The sequence below is a fragment of the Dreissena polymorpha genome, chromosome 1 (genome assembly GCF_020536995.1).
Source record: "Dreissena polymorpha isolate Duluth1 chromosome 1, UMN_Dpol_1.0, whole genome shotgun sequence".
NCBI classification, from domain to species: domain Eukaryota; kingdom Metazoa; phylum Mollusca; class Bivalvia; order Myida; family Dreissenidae; genus Dreissena; species Dreissena polymorpha.
In genome coordinates, this window is record NC_068355.1 from 84,718,385 (window position 1) to 84,743,802 (window position 25,418).

The window sequence follows — 25,418 nt, forward strand, 5'->3', positions numbered from 1 at the left end:
AGACCACACGGTGCATGGCAAAAACAAAAACGAAACATGACGAAAACAAAATGAGTGTTGTTACCAACCTATCAAAGAAGACGTTAACTGATGCTCAGATATCCCTGCTGTCGAAAGGACTGAAGTTCATACCGACTAGAAAAACAATAGACAAAGGAAAATTACTTACAGACTTGTAAGCGTGGGAACGCCGTATGCGCTTAAAAGAATATTTCTATGCAGAAGACACTGAACATAGAACCAGGGAAGATGAGCATCAATGCAAAAAGAATACCTCGACGTGGACGCCAAAGGCTGGCCGCGACAAATGGCTGGACACATATATACAAGCGGTCAAGGACGACATCATTTGCGGATTAAAACGAAAATTTAAATATAATCTCAGCAAATCGGAAGAACAGACAAGCAAAGAATTACTCCACGACGACAACATCGTTATTCGGCCTGCCGACAAGGGGTCGGGGATAGTGATAATGGACAGGGAAGACTATGTCAAAAAGCTGAAGTGTGAAATGTCGGACAGTGACACATACGTCGACGTGACGGATGATAGAACAAGAATTGTGGAAAACAAAGTGAAAAAAGTGATCGACACTCTTTACAAGAAGGGGTCGATCGACAGTGACCTTAGAAGGTATCTCACCAGCAGCGGTGGAACTTCCGGTAAGCTTCAGGGCAACACGAAGCTTCATAAACCTGGGAAGCCTCTCCGCACTATTGTAAACGGCCGTAATCACCCGACAGAGAAGATGGCGGAAATAGTGGAAAATGAACTGCTCGATCATGTGACGTCACTTCCGTCGTATGTGAGAGACACAACCGACTTCAGCGATACCACCGGCAAAAGCTACAATGTGCGGAACGAGGTCACCTGCAAATCCAATAATGTAGTCTACGCTGTACACTGCGAACGATGTAAGACCTTTGTATAAGTAGGGGAAACGGGAGATACCCTGTACCAGCGACATCTCCTTAACCTGTCCCGGATACGGACTCGACACAATGACCCGGTTGCCGAGCACTTTGACACGAACGGCCACAGCGTCGCGGACTTCCGGGGCATTGGACTCGAAAAATTAAATGGATCGGACGAGTACAGGAAGACCATCGAACAACTTTGGAAGCGTAAATTGAGGACGTTCAAACCATATTGACTTAACACAAAAGACTAATAAAAATGGCGCGCAATTTAACGTTCAATAATATAACGTCACTTCCGCTAAACATGATATGCTTTACAAATAAATGCCGCTGAAGAAGACCGAGAGGTCTTTAATAAAAGCGTTTTTATTATATATATATATATATATATATATATATATATATATATATATATATATATATATATATATATATATATATATATATATATAATTAAAAAAAAAAAATATATTAGATATATATATATATATATATATATATGATATATATATATTATATATATATATATATATATATATATATATATATTGAATTATTGATACGGACGCGTTTACTTATCATCTGGCTTTTTCTGCTCACAAGGTTAGAACTACTTTAAACGGTCAGAAGACGGTAGTTACTGGAAATATTTTGTTACACAATAGACTGGTAACATACAGTCTAAACGATTTTGCACTCATTATATCGAATCATTGAACGCGAACTTATTTTAAAAACTAACCACAATAGTTATAAACCAAGGTAAATGAATGGTTAAATCTGATAATTACATAAAATAAGTTCATGGTTTATAAAAGAAATTCAACTTCATAGTATATGACATACATGTAATAGATTTTAGCGCAGACTTGATTCCGGGTCGACTTTGGAGCTACTTTTTTTCCAAACATTTATTCATCATCTCGTTATTTTGCACGATCATTCATATTCATTATGCCGCTCGGTAAATCAGACTAGTATTACGTTACAGCTATACAGGATTCAACGCGAAAATGGATCGAATAAAGACGACAAAAACACATGCGAGATAGCCTTATTCATTAGACATTTAACGAGAATTTAACAATAATTTGTATGAGTTTCTACTTGTTAGGTAAAATACGAGGTACATTGGAATATTGCAAACCTGTTTGCTCCGTCAGGTCTCCACACCCGTGACAGGTGTTAAAATAAGACTGCAAGTCATGCGGCAGGTACGTCAAAGGTTCCACAGAAGCTGAGGCTGTCCACACGTGAAGTCCGAGTATCCATAGCGACAGGCTTACTCCTGCCGCCTGAAGATACAGCTGCAAAAGAAAATCACATCATATTAAATGTCTTAATTATCAATAATTGTATACTTTTTTACATTCAAAATAGTAAAATATGACATATATTCGCTTCATCAAGAAATGTCAATATCATCAATTAATTACGAACTTAATCACATTAGTCAGTCAGTCGTGAATATACTATGTGTCGTTTTCGTTGTTTATATTCAGTTGTCTTAATTATAATCGTTTTTCCTATTAAATGTCGTGCACCGAGCTTATTTGATTAAGAGCTACTTACAATTTTTACACATGCCGTTAATAATTTCCATAGTGTTTTTTTGTTTAACATATAAGGAACATTTTAATTTTAAATATTTTTTTCGAATAAATGTATTTATTTTCTAAACAAAGAATTTTTAAGAAACAATATATGCGCATCAGATTAATATAAACCGACTTAAAGCCAAATGATTACTTTGTGCAACTTTGATTAATAATTATCAATTATATTAAATAAAAAAAAAAAGACAATTTTGTAAAATTTATAAATTGGAACACTACTTTTCTAAACAACATCACGACTTAGACTGAAGAATTGAGATCATTGAGCATGCGAAAGAGCTGTTCTCAGGTATGCGTCAGATTCTGATATATTATTCACTGCATTGTTATTAAGGGAAACATTTGACAGGTTACGCTAGACGTCATCAAACTTATTTATAAATATTCACGAGCGTTATACAATTTAATGCGAGGTTTGCTGTCATTTAATATATCGCCTGTCATCATTGCACATTAAAATTGTTTAACACAATTTGATCAATTTTTCGGTCTTACAAAAAGCAATTGTTCTTCGAACGCATCAATTATTCGTTCAGAATAAAATCCAAAGCGGAAATACAAATGACGTTCTGAACATCCGCCAAAACGTCTGAACACCGCGTAAGAAACATATATCTTGAATGTTTTCTCATGCAAAGTGTTAATCTATGAACTTTTGTGGTTTGTTATAAATTGCTTTGTACAATATATTGTGAACGCTTTACCCTCATCATACTTGTTTTTAAAGCCCCTGTGTTCTAAATGCGATTGACCGTAAGTTCAAATGACATAAGTTTAAATTGAATAAAAATGACATTATTTTTCCGCATTTTTTTATGATCTCATATTCGAAATTGTTTATGCAAAACAAAATTTACAAGTAAGTGTAAGTGTAGCTATTGTTTTTACTTCAGAGGCATTACAGGCTACCGAGTATATAGACACTTTTTGAAGTATTGTTGTTTATTAAATGTATGCTCACGGGCACAAGATGGCCCACCGAAATTGAAACCATATTATTCTTATTGAGAAAAAGTTTTTTTGGAAATGTTATACATTAAATGAAAAAAAAAAAGATTTAATACAAGAACAATAGGTACAGCAAATATGTTTTATGATATAATTCAATTAGTACCTGAAAAAGCAGTTTATAAATGATTATTATCTTAACAACTATTAGACAGGAATATAATTTTTAATGTGAAATGATTCGCATATGCAATTTATAATCCTTGGTAGGTGAAAAGGAAACATATGAAGAAAAATGTGCATGTTAATAGGGTTTTAATATACTATCCTTTTTTAAGTTGTCATGTCTATGTATGAGAATCTTTTTATTATACTTTTAAATGCAGGTAGATTTCTGCTAAAAATTAAATGCATTTTCTTACTGATAATAGTTCTAAAAAGAAAAAAGATCATTTATCGACAAAGGCCGATAACTTCTTTCACATTGAGCACGAGAAGACCGGGGACTCACGGTGCATGATTGGAATGTTATATTGCAATATGCTGATGATGTTTTACGTAGTCTTGCTACGGGGAACAATTCATTATTAAAAATTTACAGATAACTTTCTTTCTAATGACATTATGAAATTATACGTGTAATTAATCACTCGAAACAATACCTATCGGTCTTCAGTCATTTCAGCGTTGATGTAAGAAACAATTTCAAGGTCGGTCATTGCTCGAATTTCTTCCCTCACACGCAATGTTGCAACCTGCCTCTTTCGCGATTGCCGAGGAGGGGGCAAAAGAATGAGCAAGTGTGTCACGGAAATCTCTTTATAGATAAGCTAGATAGTATGTCTCTGCAAATTTTGTAATATTTGCCAAAAAGCAATCTCACCTGAAATGCAAACAGAAAACCTATATGATAGTCTTAATCCTTAATTAAAATACAACCGACATAATTAAAATGCTTCGAAAAATGAATGTGATAATCTAGCTTTCCTGTTTGTTGAAAATATTACTTGATTATATTTTACATGACACCCCAATTTGAAATCGACTAGTATCGCCCTTTTTAAAGATGCATAAGATACGTGTTATAGTGATATTTTTGGCAGTCAGGAACAGCCCTTTGTTCCGCACTTTCGTTAGTTCGGGCATTTGTTAAAAAAGGTTTAGAAATCATTTATTCAAATATATTTGAATAGTGAAGAACGCCTTTTCGAACATTATTTCACTATTTGTTCCCATCCCTACTTTCAACGGAACGAACATGCAGTTCATGTCAAGCATTACACCGTAGAGATTCAGTCTGTACTATTACGTTTGCAATTAATTTTGGGTATTATAATATATTCTTGAAATAAGTATAAACATACAAGAGTTAGCAAATTATGATTCTATTTTTTCATAAATGTGAGTACCTACACATGTGTTATATATAACCATATGGATCATGTTTGTTAAAAACCGTTAACAAAATGTATATGCTAATGTGCTGCTTCACGTGCATTTCTGTGCCATTATTATATAAATACAATTGATAGTATATTCAACAAAGCAAATGTGAGTCCCATGCCATTTGGACTTCGGTAATTGTTTCAGTAAAGGAAATAAACATCAACATACGAGATCCAATAAAGACGCTTACGTTCATTAGTCGACAAAAGTGAAGCGCCTTTAGATTGCTTTTAAAAGTAATATTAAATATGTATATTTCATTTACTTTTTTTGACGTTTAAGGGAGGTTCATGTCATACCATCTATAAACGACTATTTATATGAATAACACATGAATTATGAAGCAACTTTTGCTTTTCAACATTTAGGCTTTATATATTATTTTTAACTTAGAAGTTTTATCATGCAGCGCATTACTCAAAGCAAGTCATAAGTCTGTCGTGTGCTTTACCAGTCAATATTTGCACTTCGTGTAAACCGCGGTAACATGTTATAATTATGCATATATATATATGTATGTATGTATGTATGTATGTATGTATGTAAGTATGTATGTATGTATGTATGTATGTATGTATGTATGTATGTATGTATGTATGTATGTATGTATGTATGTATGTATGTATGTATGTATGTATGTATGTATTGTATGTATGTATGTATGTATGTATGTATGTATGTATGTATGTAATGTATGTATGTATGTATGTATGTATGTAGTATGTATGTATGTAGTATGTATGTATGTATGTATGTATGTATGTATGTATGTATGTATGTATGTATGTATGTATGTATGTATGTATGTATGTATGTATGTATGTATGTATGTATGTATGTATGTATGTATGTATGTATGTATGTATGTATGTATGTATGTATGTATGTATGTATGTATGTATGTATGTATGTATGTATGTATGTATGTATGTATGTATGTATGTATGTATGTATGTATGTATGTATGTATGTATGTATGTATGTATGTATGTATGTATGTATGTATGTATGTATGTATGTATGTATGTATGTATGTATGTATGTATGTATGTATGTTTGTATGTATGTATGTATGTATATGATTAAACCATAAAAAAGGACATGTATCTGACAAGGCGAGTTAGACCCAAAGTGAACCGCCGCGACAACGTGCTTGATATATTCGCAAGTTATAAACCTATTATAAACCTATAATCTATTCCCTTGAAATGTGAAAGAATATTAAAACGCGTTGTAATACTTCAATATAACATAGGTCGGGTGAACCGGTATAGTTTTCATTATTTAACAAGATACGTGTTTTTATGCATTTGATTAAAAAGAAGAGTTGTGTTAAGACATAAAAATAAAAGATATCGTAAGAGAGATCATCCCCGAAGTATTTTAAATGTTCAATTATAAGTAATAAACCACGAAAGCGATCTTTAAAAATAAATATCAATACTTTTAATGCATAAAGTTATTATGCATATAATTTGGCAATTGCAACGGATTATAACCTTTAAATGAGTGAAATAACACAAAGGTTATAGAATTACATAGCTTAAATTCAGTATTGCTCATAAGTAACTATCAGTTGACATTGAAATCAAATGTTCATAAAGCTAAACGAAAAAGTCATAAGGAATGTTTGTTTGTTTTATTGCCTTATTTAACCTTTGACTTATTAAGTTTGACCTTGACGTTTGAGATATTGGAACGGGTGTTGCAAGCGAAAATCGTCTCCTAATGGGAGTGATTAGTGGCAAGTTATTTTAAACTTGCAGGATGAATGACACACGTACAAACCTGACGAATCGTTTAAAAGTCATATTTGACCTTCAACTTCTATATATTACAATCATATTATATATTTTAGGCGATACGCCGTCTTTTTATGGTGATCATTTGTTAAACATAAAACCGCAATATTATTGACACAGTTACAGTCCAGACAGGCTGATTTACGGCTGAATTAGACCTTTGACCTCGGATTCTTATGACCTTGGAGGTACGGATATGGGTGTTACTATTAATCACATTATGTGAAATACCTGTGGTAATTTATTTTAAAATTTAACGTTAACGTTACAGAATAGAAAAGCTTTGAGTAGCACGCACTTGCGCAGGCACACACGCACTCACATACACTCGACCACTTTGACTGCTATGTCGAGATTTCTGCAAGCGGGTCCCACAAACTTTATAGGCGTTACAAATTATTAAATTATCTGTAGATGCCTTTTTAAACAATCCAAGTAATACAAGAAGACCACAGTGGTATCGAAAGCTTGTCAGGCCCTGCTTTTTCTGGCTCTCCTAAATGGAAGTTTCGGGCACTTAATTTGTAAATTCATGTAGGAACCCAGTCTTTAATTATTATTATTAAATAATAAAAAGCTTCATTGCTAATCCAGAAAATACTTATATTTCTAAAACAGCGTTTAAAAATCACAGTAACATGCTAAAATACCTGAACGGTGCAGTGGTAGCTAGCAACATGTTGGTACTCTTCCAAAGGTAATCTCTTTAAAGGCAATATATTTTATTCAACAATTTCCTCCCTATTTAAATTATAAGACTATACTAAATATTATATTTTGAATCGGCATATACATTAAATGTCTATGTTCAATCAGTAGGAAATCTGTAAACAAGTCCTTTAAAACGCTATTCTAGATTAAACGACATCTACTACAAATAACATTTACAAATGTGACAACTGAATATTTCTGCAATAGCAGGTACATGCAGTATGACCTAAGCAAAGGTAGATTATTTTCCACCTATAGATATGACAATGCAGACCAAGACACGATAATGACATATCTACAAAAGGCAAAAATATTAGAATCACAGTATGGTCAAAACTTCAATGAGTTTACAGGTGATCTATAGCTGTATAGAACTGAAGACAATATTATCTGGGCTTACATAGGGACGTTTCAGGATGTTATACTACGTCTCGGTGGTATGCACTTCCTGATGAGTATGTGTGGTCAGTGGGAAGCCGATGATCAGTGATGATCTTTAAATGATCTTGAAATGTATCTTAACAACACTGCTATCTGCTAGTTGTACGTCTAAATTGTAAGTATACTTTTTGTTAAGGCATTATTATAATAATTTAAGTTCGAGAAGACAGAGAAGATTATGCCCGCTGCACCGGCCATCAGTAAAGCTCATGTAACCATATATGTGTATGCTGCACACAAAAACGACGCAATATACGGCTTCTATTATCTAAGGTTAGGTAAGACAATGCCCGAAAGTGAACAAAACGAGTTTTCAAAGACTGCGCTTGTCATGGACCATGTTCTGTTGGTATGGCATGCCATATGGAGCGACATGTTCATAGAAACAAATTTTATGAGACATGGCCATGGTAAGCAGAGATCATAGGTTCAAAACTTAAACCTGACACTCAATGTTTAGAGTTTAAACCTGCATATTTGCAGAATGATTGAAGAAAAACACGCAGTACCTCACAAGAGACACTGCAATAAACCATACACTAAGCAATGAAATGGTTGTAGTACCTACTGATTTGTTAACTAAAAAAGGGTAATCTAAATAAGACAAACCAAATCGGTGCTGAAGAACCATTTAAAAGTAGAATTTTATTAGCGGGGCATTAAAAATCAAGATCGCATGTTAGTTTTTTTTTTGTTGGGGGGGGGGGTAATTTTATTTTACGAAATATGTTGGTTTTGATTGTTTATGTTTCTTTAATTATTATATATGAAAAAAAGTTAAAAAAAAGGAGGGTTATATCTTAAAAGAAGTTGACCGCAACGTGGAGTTCAGCCCCAAAAGTGTGGCGAGGTCAGGTAGACAATCCAATCTCTTATGATTTAAGGGTGTAGATACTGACATGTGATGTGTCAATGATATAGGCCCGACATCATTTGGATTCTTTATCAGACGTGTCCCCATATCAAAACACTTTAAGAATTATAATACACCGCAATTTCGGGTGTGGTGAAAAAAATAGTGATTTTTCTCCCGGACTTTATGCGCTGACCTTGATCATGTAGATTTTTAAGTTTCTAGCGTAATTAAAGGCTATGCCAATTCATTGTCCATTGACTTGTTTATCCTTATAGGCCACTTTATTACACGGTGGACAGCGAAAGCGGTACTGGACCATTCTGCTTCATCCAACCCGCGTTTGAAGTGGTCAGCAAGAAACGCCAGTCGATACTTCGTGTCATCATTCACATGGCCAGTGACACCAACATTTAATTAACAGTTCCTACCATACACGTGTCGTACCGATAGAGATCCTCGCCTACTTGATTATTATCGCATTTGAACATGCCTTCATCATAATACAATTTACTTAGCCAAACTGTTGCTGCTCAATTAAAATACTTATTTCAAAAAGCGACGAAAGAAGTTTTGCCGTAAGAAAAATAATTTAAAAGCAAATAATTTAAAAGCACATCTTCGTCATGTGTTTGAGAGAAATACCCCTTTGCCGAAAGCAACTGCTAACCGATGGAAACGATTAACCGTCACTTTGGCTGTGCGTCGAGCACGTCCTGTCAGTTCGTGTACCTGCCGACCAGCCGACCATGAGCATGTCCCCAGCGGTCCAATCGCAAGCCCGGTTCATTTACATGCCAGGACCCGGGTCCTTTAAGTGCGTGTAAGAGTCCGCGAAACCTTCAGATCTTGCATTATCGTTCATAAGAACTAAACTCTTTGTTCAGCTTATATCTTGTTGTTCGTGGATCTATTTTCAGTTTGTGATTTACTTAAAATTAAATACTCATATGTAAATGCTGCTGTTAAGCAACTTTCCTGTTGATTAAAATAGTCAAAGCTTGTTTTGAAGCCCATCTTTTATTGTATTTTGTTTTATACACGGCGTTAAAATGATGGTTGAAATTAGTTTTTTTTGGTTTAACAACAATAACAGGTAAAGCGATGGAATTTCACACGTGCTTATGTTTTTGCCTGATTGCCCGTTCAAACTGTTTCGCTATAGTAAATTGGTGAATATTATTATATGTTTATCTCAAAATTGGAATGTCCAGTTTTAAATGACGATGTTTTTCATATTAAAATACAAGCTTAATTGGAATTTGATTTATTTAAATGATCATATTCAAGCAAAACTAATTTAAATATCCATCTTAATTAAGCAATTAATCATTTTATAATCGTGAATCGCAGTCGGAATGTTTGATAAACCAATAAGCTGTATATTTTACTTATAAAAATGAAACACTGAACGGGTGTTTACTTTCGATTAATTCCCGATCTGGACTTTCCCTGTTGCATTCCGTGAACCCAGACACAAATATAGGTCATACGAATAAATTACACAAACTTACTCGCAACGTGACGTTTTTGCATATTGATACATTTAAGAGAGTTGTTTTACCGTGGTAAATATAAATAATATTAAACATTTATGCGTATATTATTATTTTTAAACATCACATAAACGAACGCCATGACTTAAAAGGAAGATTACAGCAACACCACTACCCTTTGTTATCAATTGTACATAATTTTGAGAATTCATACAACTGTCAATAAATACTTTCTGTGCATTATTTTCATGCAGGCGCATACGCCATATAGGCCAATCCGTTGACATAACATAATGTATTAAAGATGCAAAACACTGCCATACATCAGAAACGGAAACTGTATGTGTTAAGAAAATATTGACTGATCACATTTCAGGTATTTAAATGAAGTTATTTGGAGTCACCGAGCACAGGCGGTTGCGAAAGATTATGGAAAATGTTTGACAAACGTTTGCACTGAGCAATCGATTAACATCGCGCAATTACTCTTGTTAAACTGGTGGGATCTGGTCCTTAAACGAGTTTGTTTTGGTGTGCACAAATAGAGAAAGATAGTTCAATACTTTATATAAATGAATTTCATAGTGGTCTCCCATTGAGGACGTTTGTGGAAGATTGACGTCCGAGGGGTCTTGAATACCAATAGCTCATCCAGCACATGTGAGCTTAAAGGAAACTTAGGAAACATTACCAATTAACAATTATCATTTCCATGCTCGGAGTGAGAATACAAATACAGCGGTTTAATTTGAAGAAACGAAACAAATGCTTGCCATTTTATTATCTTATTCCAAAAACAATTAATTACTTTTTACGTGCAAATTTTTTATCATTTACCTTATAATTCTAACTTTTTAAATCAAATTAATAAATAACTGTGATTAACGGCATCCAGTCTTAAAAATCCAAGGATCCGTATTGGAGCAATAACACTGAGAGAAGTAAGTTTAAATAGAAAATAAAAACATATTAATTTTGCTATATATGTCTCAAACCTTATTGAAAACAAAACAATGATATAAGGTGTAAAGCGAGCTTGCCACATTTCGTGTCTGTGAATGACAGATTTTCAAACAAAGTTCGGACGAAGGAACTGGTCCGGTGTACAAACTGAAATACAAAATAAACGTCATGGACAAAACACAATTACATACTATTACATAGATATTAGATGTACCATTCAAGTATCATACTTTCTTATCGTATAAGTATTAATTGAAGAAAATAGTGAGAAAAAGTGTGTGCATTCACTGCGCTTTATCAGAGGGGGTAATCACGTGATGATCTAAAGGAAGTCAAGATGGCGGCGTCCGTGCCGAAACAGGTATTTTTCGCAGTTTTATACCCTTTATTACTATTATTTAATTATTTTATGCCGCTCACTTTACAGCCATATACGCAAGTAAGTGATTAGCGTTTATTTCGTAGTAATATTCGCTCAATATCTCGACTTTACCCTCCGCAAAATTTCTTAGCGGGAGCCTTTTGCTATATAATTTGTGATCTTTGCTGGGTTTCACTTATTAAATTACTCTCCTGCATACAAACACATACATATTTGTAATTTAAATCCATTTACGAGTATTCTTTGAATGTTTAATTCTGTGTTTTGTAAAAAAAATGGATGTGTACGAATCGTTTATTAAGTAGTAAAAACTTAAAAGGTTTAACGATCTAAATGGGTCCCGCTTTTGAGATGATCAGAAAGGGATTCCGATTTCGGCCGAAAAAACGTTAGCTCGTTGAATGCTTTTCTGGTGTAAAATTAAACGTGATAGAAGTATTTTGACTAGATACATGTTAACTAGGACGAAACTAGAAGCTCTTTTCAACCAAAACCAAACATAACTTTTGAATGACGCCCCCATTCATTAAAAAATTACGCATGCCTTTCAGCTTTGTTTATCCTTTTTACAGGAAAACGTGTAGCCGATCAAATTGCTTCCATAAGAATCATAACTGCATGGGATGTAAGTATGAATTAGTTACAATTATTATTGTCTGTAATTTATAAAGCACCATTACAAATACACGCTTTATTTTACACAAATACAATTTATTCTATGCATGCATTATATTGTCATATAAATTTCATTATTCGATGCACGGCATTACCTTATAAACATTTTACTTAATTAATCATCACAAGCCTACACAAAGTTCCAACTGATGAGGCCTTAGTAACTGATACTATTTATTGAGTTCTTCAGAATTTAATTTAAAGACTTAACATTTAAAAGGGAATACTTATACGTTCATGGGGAACAGTCTTAGTCCATAACATTTACGAAAAGCTCTTGGTACGAATAGATTTTACACTGAGCAGTTTTTTTACAAGCGTGTATACTGCAGTGACTTCATTAGGAAGAGCATAAATAAAGTATGTTATATATGAATGTCGCCATGAGCGATAGTAAATTTACCAATAAGTGCTTTTTGATCATGTATACATTGGAACAAAACGATCAGTGGTTAGTTTATTCAAACTAAAGCATTACATTGACATTATTTATAATATCTTTGGCCTTATCCTTTTTTTCATGAATGTTTAGTTTAAACCTTTTTATTTTAGCACGATTGCATCGAAAGCCTGAGGCTTATTGAAACGCTCTCGAGTCCGTTTCCTGGGCCTAGAACCAGTACTTGCATACATACATCATTGTTTTCGCAATAATCTTTGTTTTTTATACTAATTTACAAAATCAGTTACTAAAACGAGTACAATTTAATATTGTGTATCGATTGCAAAATTATTCTTTAAATTAAAATGATAACTGTCACCTTGTCGCTTGACCGGTGAAATTACTCATTATTGTGAAACAATAATGCAATTAAATGTGCGAGTTTATTGCGGCAAAATGTATCTGTGTTACACAAATACCATCAACATGTCCCTATACGAGATGAAGGAGTAGTTGTTTAACTGATTGAAGATCAACATTTAAATTATTTCAGACGCTGGCGAAGAAGAATGGTCATGTTTAAAAGTATAGGTACCGACATCAAGACCAAGCAAGGCTGGATTCATCATCTACTGCGAGGATGCCTGGAGAACGATTACGGAAAAGTTCTCCGATAGAGGCAAAACACACATTTGTATATCATCATGAACACTTATCTATCAAATCTCCTTCAAAAATGAAATTCAAATCTGAAAGAACTTTGTTTTCACCTCGCAAGAAAGAAATACAACATTATACGACAAAATCAAAGTAACAGGTAATTAATGCATGCGGTAACGAGTTTGAAGACTTATCCATAGAATGCCTTCCAATACTTAACATACCGACAGATTATCCAGAAACGAAGGCGATGTTGGAACCTTCAGAAAAACAGCTTCTATGTGTCAAATGACGAACATAATGGTACTGAATCAAGACTACTTAATCTAAAATTAAGGGTCATGAAAAAAATCTATTACACTTCTTTGAACTTGTTGAAATCGTTAATATATACATGTATATACAATAAATCATCATGCTATCATCCTGTGTAAGTAATATATTAAGAAAAAAAGTCATTATGTTTTGTTTCTTTAATTCATTTCTTCATTCACATCATAGTATAAAATATTTAAACAACAAGCTATATCATGGGCTGTATTTCAGATACATTTAACACTGATCAGAAAAAAATATCCATTAAATACTGACAAGAAGTTTTAAAAACATTCGACACGACCTCAAACAATATTTGAGTATTGTTGGTTGTCAATTTTATAATATAACAGTAAATCACAGTTTCAAATCACCTAAATTAATATAAAAATGATATTAACTTTAAATCCCAGCTTTAAATCACATAACTCAATGTATGAGAGATCAACGATACTCACAATTTCCAATAACATTAAACAATATATAAGAGCTTCTTAATTAAGAAGCAGTCAACATAAATGAAGACATAGGCATATACATAGTTTTAACAGTATCGGCATTAATGTTTAGTGCTTAATTGTTGCTGTTTTTGCCTATTTAGATGTGTTTTCTGTAGATGTGTAGATGCTTTACCGCATTGGCTGCACGACCCCCGAACTCATTAGCCGTGTCATCCCGGAGGCATTGTTTCGACGTGTACTTTGCGCAACACGTGTCGGATATACAGTTTCATGGATTCGAATTGTGCACAACAGCCACGTGTTATGTTACCTGTTGGCGTGTCGCAAACAGTTTCCCACACTGGAAACATGCCAAGCGGACCGCCTCTCCGTGAATATGATTTCTTAAAAAACAAAAAAGTAGGATGTTACGAGTTAGCAGTTGTCAGATTTTCAACTACTCGATCTTATTTAGCTTGTGCGCTAGCTGTATACATTTGTGAGAGACTATGCCTATAAACAATAATAGTAATCGAGTTGGTAGCAAATTGTCTAATGTTTTACACTGTATCAAGGCACCAACACATCCAGTTCTTTTCACATGATTGCTAGCAATATATGTTCATTTTAAGTTTGTCCTAAGTTTGTCCTAAGTTTCTTCCTGCTATGGCGGGAAAGTGAGCGGCAGAAAATAATTAAATTCACGTAATAAAGAGTATAAAACGGCGAAAATTATCTGTTTCGGCACGGACGTCGCCATCTTGACTTCCTGTAGATCATCACGTGATTACCCCCTCTGTTAATATACGTATACAATTTCATAAGCAAACTAACTATTTTTATTTTTAACCAATAGCTCATTTACCGTATGTAAGACAAACACAACATAACCGCTGAGATAACCAACGTTTTCAACGTTTTGTAGAGGAAAAATAATAAAATAAAGTAAGTTTTACATCAGTCTTTACTTGCATGTAAGCGTTGGAAAACATTTATAAACTGAAGGTGTTTGATTATTTAAAAATATTTAGTAAGTTTGCATTAATGAGCGTTACGGGCTAATTTCTTCCGATGAAATAATAGGGCAGCCAGGATCCACAACATCTGAAGTGTTCTTACCCACACCGGTATTTCCATCAGGGTTATCTGCCTTTCTGCATATAATGAGAACCCAAGGTCTCTCGACCATGTTACATCAATTGCACTGGAGTGTATGGGCCCAAATTATGTGGTCCGAGTACTCACAAAGGAATGTCAGGGAACAAGATAATTGTTCACCAACGGACACGCTGCGTCAAAATGTGTATCCCAAACGCTTGTCAGAGTACCGCTTTAAGATGATGCATACTACGATGGCGATTCGGAAGACAGGCAAACAACGCCAGCAAAGACGTGAATGTGGGCGGTATCAGGCTCGGGGTTGCAGTTAAGGCGTCACAGTTGACTGCATGAATCGAACTCAGCAACCATCACGTAGAGAAATTGGACAGCGTCGGCATCATGATTATCGCTATTGCACCGATTGATTCGGAAACTGCAAGTATGTTGTCCGAAACAACGTATTCCTAAAAATGTGCGTCGTGATTAAGCCCGTATGCAACACTCCTTAACTTGTTCATGTGGTCCCCCGCAATACTCGTAACTTTTTTGTTTTCCAAATTTCGGTCAGTTCTTGTGGTTATAGTAACTTGATTGGCATGATTACTGTAAGCTGAAAAGTTTCGAAACACGATGTAAACTGTAGGCCTTTTGGTAACAACTTAAACAGGTATGTGAGACCACTGGTTGGTGTAAATATTCCATAAATCGCACAGAGAAGCAGGCGACATTTGTATTCACGTTGACGTTGTGCAGAAACCAGTTGCGATCAAATACTTCGTAGTTACGTTTAACGGCTTGACGTTTTTTTACTCCCAGCAGGAATGGGAAATGTAATTGTAACAACGTTGATACCGGCTGCTGTAACCTCCGCAGTAGTTCTTGAAACGAATCGGCCGGTGGTAGTGTTGCAGCGAATCTGCGCATCCTGATGAACACGAGGGCTTTTGCTCGTACTTGGCGATTTCGAAAAAAAAAACGTCTGAGAAACAATCAATATTGCAGAAAGAATCGAAAGGGCTGCCTACTGTTGTAAATCGAGCCGTGAGAATCGGCTTGTGTGACTCGGGGAACATTGGATCATTCGGATCCCATGGGTAATCAATGGCTGTTGAAATATCCGCATCCATTTGCTTGAGACATAAACGTTCCCAAATTTGATCGACAAATGCGTGGTGGCTGAAAAATAGGGGATCTCTTGCAGCTGTACTCAGATTATTCATTATGCCGCAAATAAAGACATGCGGACCACCAGGCTTAGCCTCTTAATCACTGTAACCTTATCGTAAACACTGTGTAATGTTTAATCTTAAGCCAGCTTCTGAAAATTCCTGTATCTGGGGTTCCGAAGCCAAGTGCAAAAGGGCATCAACGAATAACACGGACATTGTCGGCGAAGTCATCTCTCCGTCAAGGTTTAATACCCACTACCCAGTATAGAATCGTAACGTGGGGGTCCCATAGCCTTTGAATTGTTTCAAGTCTGAAATATAGACTGACCACTTATATTTATTGATCGAGACTATAACGACATGCAAGTTTTGTTACACTATAGAAGAGAATAACAATAACCGATGAATAAATTAAACAAATGTTAAGGAACACGTGATGTAAAATGAAGGTCTTAGTTTGTTCTTAATTCCAAAGATACAGACGATGCCAACCCGGGAATGCAGGGCAACGTGTGCTTTGTCGACATTATCTCCTTGGTGGAAAACGGCCAATACGTAAAACACGTTGGGACTCAATGTCTGTGGGATACTATATATGTATTTTAGAACAGAGCAAGTTTGTTAATTTGTTCATAATATTGATGTATATACATGTATTTTGTATAGCCATTTGTGCATGTCAAAAATTACTCGTTAAATTTCAATATATTTGATTAAAATTTAAATATGATAGCCTATACAGTTAATTACGTCATCTATGTGTCATATTTATCATTGAGTTATCAAAACATCTTTCCCGTACGTCATTTCAAAGGCTTTAGAATCCATAGGTTATCCGCGTAATTTATGTACGATTGCATGCATCATATTGGTTTAACGTGATTACCGTTATATCATTTTAAATATCTGCTTAATACCTTCGTTTTTGCGACATAAAAAATAAAACTACATTAAATAAACGGGGAACAAATGATTTTTTATTATTGACAGATTAATAATTCTTACTGATGACTTTATGAAATTATACGTGTAATTAATCATTCAAAACATTACCGTATCGGTATTCAGAAAATTTAGATCGCTAAAGTATCTAACTATTTCAGCGTCGATCATGGCTCATTTTTCTTTCCTCACACGCGGTGTTGCAATCTGCCTCTTAAAGCTGGGGGCGGAAATAAGAATTCTCACTTTCCGATAAGCTTAAGTTTTTCTCTTCACATTTGTTGACATATGCCTGCATCACGTACCAACAAGCAATCTCACCTGAAATGCAAACAATATATCTTAATCCTAAATTTCAATACAACCGACACTATTCGAATGCTGCTAAAATGAATGCGACAATCTTACACCGCTTTTTGTTGAAAATAATGATTGATTATAGTTTTAAAGACACACAAACTGAAATTGACACCTATGTAAATGTTTTATATTATGTTTTTTTAAGTTTAACTGGAATACGAATATCATTAATGAAAGGCTATTACAGATTATTACTGTATCCCCTTTTTCAAAGATGCATATGAGATACTTGTCATAGTGATATTCGTGTCAATCAGGAACAGTCCTTTGTTCTGCACATTTCGCTAGTTGGGACATTTCAATTTAAGGTTAAGAAATCAAATATTCAAATATATTCGAACAGTGAAGAACGACTTTTCGAATATTAGTTCAATATTTGTTCCCATCAACCGAAAAAAAACGTACAGTTTTTGTCAAGTAATTATAACAAAGAAGAGACTCTTTACTATTACGTTTCCAATTAATTTTGTTCATTATAATATCTTCGTGAAATAAGTATAAAATGTAAGCGATAGTTTATTTACATGTAATTTTTTTTTAAATATGAGTACATATGCGTTATATATTACCATGTTGATAGTCCGTTAAAACGTTTACTTTCTTCATATGCTAATGCGCGGCTTCACGTGCATTTCTTTGCTATCATAATGTATATGCAATTCATATTATATTAAACATAGCAAACGTGAGACCAATGCCATTAGAACTTCAATAATATTGTTTTAGTTAAATATTGACCAGGTTTTACTTTACTGCATATTGATCTTAAATCATTGTATTTTTTTGATAATTTGTAATGTCTTTAAAGTAGTTGGATTAATTGATGACTTACAAATCTGTGATGCAACATTAAATGTGATACTCATAAACATGTGATATATATAATGTGATCTCATTAAGCATTCCTAACTGAACTAGTATTGTTGTGCTTACTCGGTAATTACCATTAATACAAGTAACATGACTTTTTGTGTCAGGCTGCCAATATCAGGGACCACAATGGAATTAAGTGAAATCATTTTCACTTTTTTGTGTTATCCCTGGTTAGCATTTCATCGTAATATTTATGTTTTTGAACCTATATTTGTTATATTATGGCATGTATTACTTATCTAGTCATTCATCAGTATTTGTTAGTATGCATCTATTTGTTTTTATCTTACCATGATTCGTGTATCAGTGCCAAAATAAAACTACTATAATTATTTCAGTAAAGGAAATAACCAGCAACATACGAGATACTATAAAGACACTTACGTTAATTAGACGACAGTAGTGAAGCGTCATTTGATTGTTAAGTAATATTTTAGCAGTATATTACTCATTTGACGTTTAAGGGATGTTCATGTCATACTATCTTCAAACGACTATTTATATGAATAACACATGAATTATGAAGCAACATTTTGTTTTCCAACATTTATGGCTTAAGAAATACTTTTCAATTTAGACGTTCTGTCATGCAGCGCATTACTCAAATCAAGTCGTTAGTCTGTCGGAGCATTTACCAGTAAATTTTGGGCACTTCGTGCATTATGCAACTTGTGTATTTAAATGTTATAAATATACATCTTTATATATATATATATACAATATGTTTAGTGTGCTATGATTTCAATGCCTCAGTTTGAGACAAAAATGTTAGCTAAACATTTCTGGGAATGCTGACTTAATTATTAACATAATACCATGAGAAAGCCGGGGTAAAAATGTCCAATTCTATGAAAATAAAATGAATTTGTTTTCCACCAATTATAGCTGACGTGCAAACTTCATGACACGGTGGGGGTGAAACCATAATGGGTGAAAAATACAATTATAATATTTTAATAATCGAACTCTTTAATTATTCCAGAATGGTTACATACTCTGAAATCCAAAACATGTGTTTGCATTAAGAAAAATCAAACACTCATTTTAAGAATATACTCTGCCCCATACAGTTATGCAAAAACAAAAACAAACACAAAGGCTAAATTCCATATCTTTGTTGCAGCTAAAATTATTTCTTCGGGACTTCCATTATATCGGAGTCGTTCAGCAGTAACATTTTTGTCATATTGTCAATCATTTTAAGAGCTGTCACATAGAATAATTATGTACTTGAAACAACGATCTATAATTCTGGAAATAATGGTGACATCTTTATAATTATTAATTGACTGTCTTTAATATGTAAATGTTAAGCTAAATTCGCCCATTTAACATAATCGTCGAGACGTAAATATGAACAGAAACACCAGTAATTATTTAACCAGCAACATACTGGTCAACCACATACAACAGTTATCTTGTTTGGTTAGGTTTAATAAATTTAAATAAAAGTAAGAGGATGGCTGAATTGCTTTTTAACATTTTGTGTTTTTAATATCACCTTTATTGGAAGGGTGACTATCAGCTATAGACACACAAACATGTCAAAGCATGCAAGGAGCTGAAAAAAAGACTCGCTCATCTAACTCAAAATCTGATTCCGTGGCTGCTATTACACCATGTCCTCATTTCATTCTTCTTGTCCTGGTTCTTGTCCTGTTCCCTACTACCCTTTGCTGTGGATTGAATCCTAGAATGCATATTTGATAAAGAATAATCAAAATTATAAAAATGATTGAATTACTAAAGTCTTGGTAAGTGTTAACAATAAAACATATCAAGTATTTACCACAAATGCTATTGTACACAAATACTTGACACTTGTAATGCAAGCTCGAAGAGTTAAGCTAGCAATTGATAACGTTTATCTCTTAATAAAATTCGGCTTCATTTTGGTACGTTTTAAGTTAAAAATAATATACAATTGATATTTATGAGTAGGACAATTGTGATGATTTATTTATTTTTCCAATGTAACGCAATTTTACGGTATGAATCCGTTACGTTATGCCTGTTCAACTTGTAATTTGTTACGGTGTATTTTTACTGTGTAGTAATTAGTGCGTGGTTTAATAGTTAATTAAGATAATTATTCCATACTAGCATATATATCAAAAAGTCTGTAAACTCTAAAAGAACATTGAATTGAAAATGTGAAGAAGAGGAAAAAGCATCTTCTTTCTAAAAGGCAGAGAAGTAAAGATGAGGAGAGTATATATCCCGTAAAAGCTGAAGAACGCGGGGACTGTTTAAATAAAAACAACCTGCATATATATTTGATGAAAAACATGTATTTTAACAGCTTTAAATCCCATGGAAATGACATTTATCTACAGACAGACTTGCCTTTAATGATATTCAGTCAGCAGCAAAAGATATACTTAGAGAAAAGTTCAATATAATTAATAAAGCGCATAATACAACAAATTTGAATTTTAGGCAAAAAAGACAGAATGCTGTTCAACATGTCCAAAAGTCATAGCTGGCCAAGAAATAAGACAGACGTCAACACATACATGACATAATGACGGAGGTTTTTAAAGAAAATTACTTGCAGATGAAAGGAAGAGAATAATCGTTCAACGGAAACGTATCGAAGCGCAGAATTATTACCAAGTATCAGTCACGCGATCGCATACATTAGATACAAGACATTTTTACCGCTGTAAAACACCTTCATATTTTTTTATTAATATATATGTTATGACTCCGCCCTCTTGCGCTTTTCTGGGGACATTTATATCATGCGATTTACAACCATTACTGAAGCGGAGCCATAAGATCTATCTATCAACTCAAGGTAGTGCTGTTGTATAGCAAGGAACCCGTTCCTCAAAACCATACATCGTTTTAAGCGTGATGCAGCTTATACATGAGAGACATTGTACTCGGACGAAAATGAAGATGATTTATCAAGCGACTGCGGATACGGAACTCACGCCAACGTCAAATATTACGCAGTTCGAATTAAACATATTGAACCATAAGACAATACAGCGGACGCGAACATAATGATTGAGCCATTAACAGATAAGCACAACAGAGACTACAAAACCGCAAAGAGGTGGTGCTAGAACTTTGCTCGGCCGAGGATAAAGGGACCGAAAATGATCAGAAAATAACTGCGCAAATATAAAATCAACTGATGACTTGTATGACAAAAAAAAACAATTAGTTTTAACTGTACGATGTATCAATTGCTGGTGATATTGAGGACACTTTCATCACCCCCTGTACGTCGATAATCCAAACTGAGTTGGATAATTCGAACTAAAAAAAAAGATGTCGGCCAAAAATGAAACTGAAACTGAAAGCTAGGTGATTATTTTATCATTTCTGCTAATTTAGTTACTATAAGGACGTAATTGTTCTACACATTTGGTAATGAATGTCTGATACACACATGCGTTTTGAGTTGTGCAATGATTTAATAGTTTTCTAGTAAAAACGATAAATTTGTCTTCGGAAAATGCAAATTTTCGTGAAATGCGACCTATGTGTTGAATTATTTACACGTTAAATGACAAAAGAGCGAACGAAAAAAGATATGCCAAATTATATCATGAATGTTCTTTATAATTTAACTTTTAACAACTACTGTGTTTCTGTGTTAAAATCATGCGTTTGCAGGACGGGTATAAAAGTTTATGGATAAATCCAAACTGATATGACAATTATTGTGGATAATAACCAAACTCAAAATGGATAATTCAAAAACTGCGATGTATTGAACATGTTTTCCAAAGACAGGTTGGATATTATTCTTTGAAAACAACTATTTATAACCAAAAACTCACATGATGTGTATAATGACATATAAAAAAAACTTTCAACGAACATCAACATTCATTTATTTGTTATTAGTGAAATCAATTTTAACGGAACTTGCATATATATACAGTTGAGAATAGAAGCAAAATAAGGATGCAAAATTTGCATTCCACGTACACAGAGATACCATTACACGTGTTCCATGTCGTTTTGGATAGCATGAAAAGCATAGAAATTTAAAAATGTCCATACTCATTATTTAAACACTTGATTTAAAGGGATTCGAGTCGAAGCTACAGGTTAAAGTGGCACTTGCCCCGCTGATTCATGTATTTGTCACCATATTAGAGGTTTCGAATATTATTTGAGGCATTACTGATCTGATTCATAATACATTATATAAAAAATTGCATCGAATGGTACACAAATATTTAAGGGGCATATCGGCGGCTTGTATAGAATTTTACATTCCAAAATATATTTACACATTGAAAAGAACATATTAAATGATTTCTCAATACACAGACATAGATATTAAAAATCTTCTGTAAATCATGTTTTTTAATAATGATAAAAAGTTTTCCACGTGACCCTTTTCGCCGGCGCTCGAAAATTGAAGTAGAAGTAAAATATTTACGAGTGATAACGTCATTTTCAATAGTGAGTTGCTGCTGTTGTTCATCTATGTTTTGTGGAGTAATATCAGCTTATATTTTTGTGCTATAACCTAACTTGCCGGTTGTTTCATCTGAGGTAAGGTCTCTTAAAAAAAATTCGTAATGGTTGGTTGTGTTTCGGATTAGTATTTCTTTCAGGCATTTAAAGGACTCTGTACAATAATAACATCTGTAGTTTTCCATTATCTTCTGTTTTACATGAAAAGAAAACAAAATCATGTTTTTATGATGATTGTTTAACAATGTGCTAAAATGCTTTTGTTGTCAGCAATTAAATAAATCTCGAAATATTGTACAAGAGTGTTCATTTTACATAGATCTTTACATGAAGACATCTTGCAGTTTGGTCATTATCCATCGGCTTCCTAATGTTAGTTTGGAATTATCCATACACTAGTTAGATCATTATCCATTTTGTATATTCTTGTCCCAAACAAAAACGAATATATTGCGTTTTCTAGCATTTACGCCGATCATTTTTTTTACATACATATATGAAAGGTTGATAAATAAGTCCAAACATTAAAACATTAAAAACATTCGATTATAGTTGTTTTTGGCCCAAAACTTTCGACAATTTCATTTACTTTTTCCAGAATTCCAAACATATTCATTTTATTTCTACGTAATTGTTTGTAATTGTTATGGGTTTATTAGCGCATTGTATCCGGCAAATAACATTCTATCAAGAAGAAACGTGTATTATGTCACAACCTACCTTAAATAAACGTGTTCTTAGAAATAAATGACCGGAGTCTTTATTTGTGTCGCCATTTTTTTCTTCAGTTTGAATTATCCTACTCAGTTTGGATTATTGACGTTCAGGGGGTGTTCATATTGTGTTTACACCAATCAACATTAATTGATAGGGGTGCGACAGTGAGCCAAAGTTTTCTCTCACAACTCCGCAAAATATGGAATGAAGTAATGGAATGTTTCAATTGGTGGTGCAATAACGTCGGCGACATAAAGGCTGAAAACATAGTTTGTTACCATAAAGAACTTACCTGTTTTAGTAGTCCACGATAATGAATATAACCAACACGTTCCTGTTATATTAGACACGCATCCCATTCCGCTATTGAGTCATGTTACCCACATAATGACAAACAGTTCACATGTCCAGTTCTACCGAATCAACACAATGATTGGTGAGCAGCACTAAAACAAAATATACGTAAATTAAGACGCCAGATCGTTTTCAATTTGTTGCGGCAGTGTCAATGCAAACATCAGTTTTAACTAGAAGTATTGGTGCACAAATTATAAAAATAACTGATGTAATACCGATCGGTATACGAATAGAAATATGTAAGCAAATACATTTGTACAGTGTAAACAAAAGATAAACTATATCTTGCGTGCATTTAATGACGTCAAGGATTTGAATGTCAAAATAAGACTCACTAGGGTTTTATTAATGTAAACGACTTCCCTTTGGCGTCTTCATCTCTTCGGTAACCTTTTAAGGGCTGATGAAGCGATGCATCAGACAAATCAACCACAGATACTGTGTTATATACTTGGTTAATAAAAATTTATTTTGTCATCACTACTATATATATTTGTGATTGGTTCATTTGAATGTCATGGTTGAATGTCACCGGTTGCAAGGTTTACCTGCACGACCGAGAAAACGCTCGTGTGTGCACAAAGCACGATCTAATTATGTTGTTTATATTGCTTCTATTTGCTTAAATAGGAGATCTTGTTCAAACCGAACAGGCATTTTCAATTTTGAAAGTTGTCTTTCGCCAATTATGAAACCTATTAAGTCATTTTATAAGTATGTATTCGATAAAGCAGTCTAGAAGTGTGTGTAATTTATTTGTATCAGCAATATCAAACAGTTAGCAAACTTCGGTGCAGAGCTTGTCAACATTGAGACCAGGGACCATTTAAAGGTGAATACTGCCTAATGGTTAGGCCAAGGTATATTTCAATTAACCACAGTTTCCAGTGCAGTCCCTTCTTTATGGTGACGTTACACTGAAGACAACTCTGTCTGAAAAAAAAAGAAATCGGGAACGATTACCCACCCATACGGTATTAATAAGATCGGCGTATGGCCTGTTTTATACCCATCGAGACGCCGAGAATGGTAAAAAAAAACTTTAAGAACATAATTTATGATAATGTAAAATGTTATATAATAGAAAATTTACACAATTATTGAGCATTGTAATTTGTCGAAGGGTTTTTTACACTATATCTTCGGACATACCCATTTTTAGCCAAAATAGTTATTTGTGACTCTAAATTTTCGGACATAGGAGTTTTCGTCCATATGTTATGATTCTGTTCTCTTGCGCTTATCTGGGGACATTTATATCATGCGATTTACAACCAATGACTAAGGGCTATGGACCATTACATTTGCGTTATTGTGTAAATAACTATGTATACTAGAAATAGACGACGGTTCCATCCAACAGCTTAAAGCGATATATATATAAATGTATCATAATAAATGA

General features: G+C 33.8%; 1 protein-coding gene across 1 annotated transcript in view; it reads right to left on the minus strand.

The window, feature by feature from the left end:
- Window positions 1-16,279, minus strand: part of LOC127834100 (uncharacterized) — a 117,055-nt gene extending 100,776 nt beyond the window's left edge. The window contains exons 1-2 of the mRNA XM_052359747.1: window positions 16,178-16,279; window positions 2,069-2,228 (exon numbers count right to left, since the gene is read on the minus strand). Of these exons, the coding sequence (XP_052215707.1) occupies window positions 2,069-2,228; window positions 16,178-16,279 (262 nt within the window). The remainder of the gene's footprint in view (window positions 1-2,068; window positions 2,229-16,177) is intronic.
- Window positions 16,280-25,418: the final 9,139 nt, after the last annotated feature.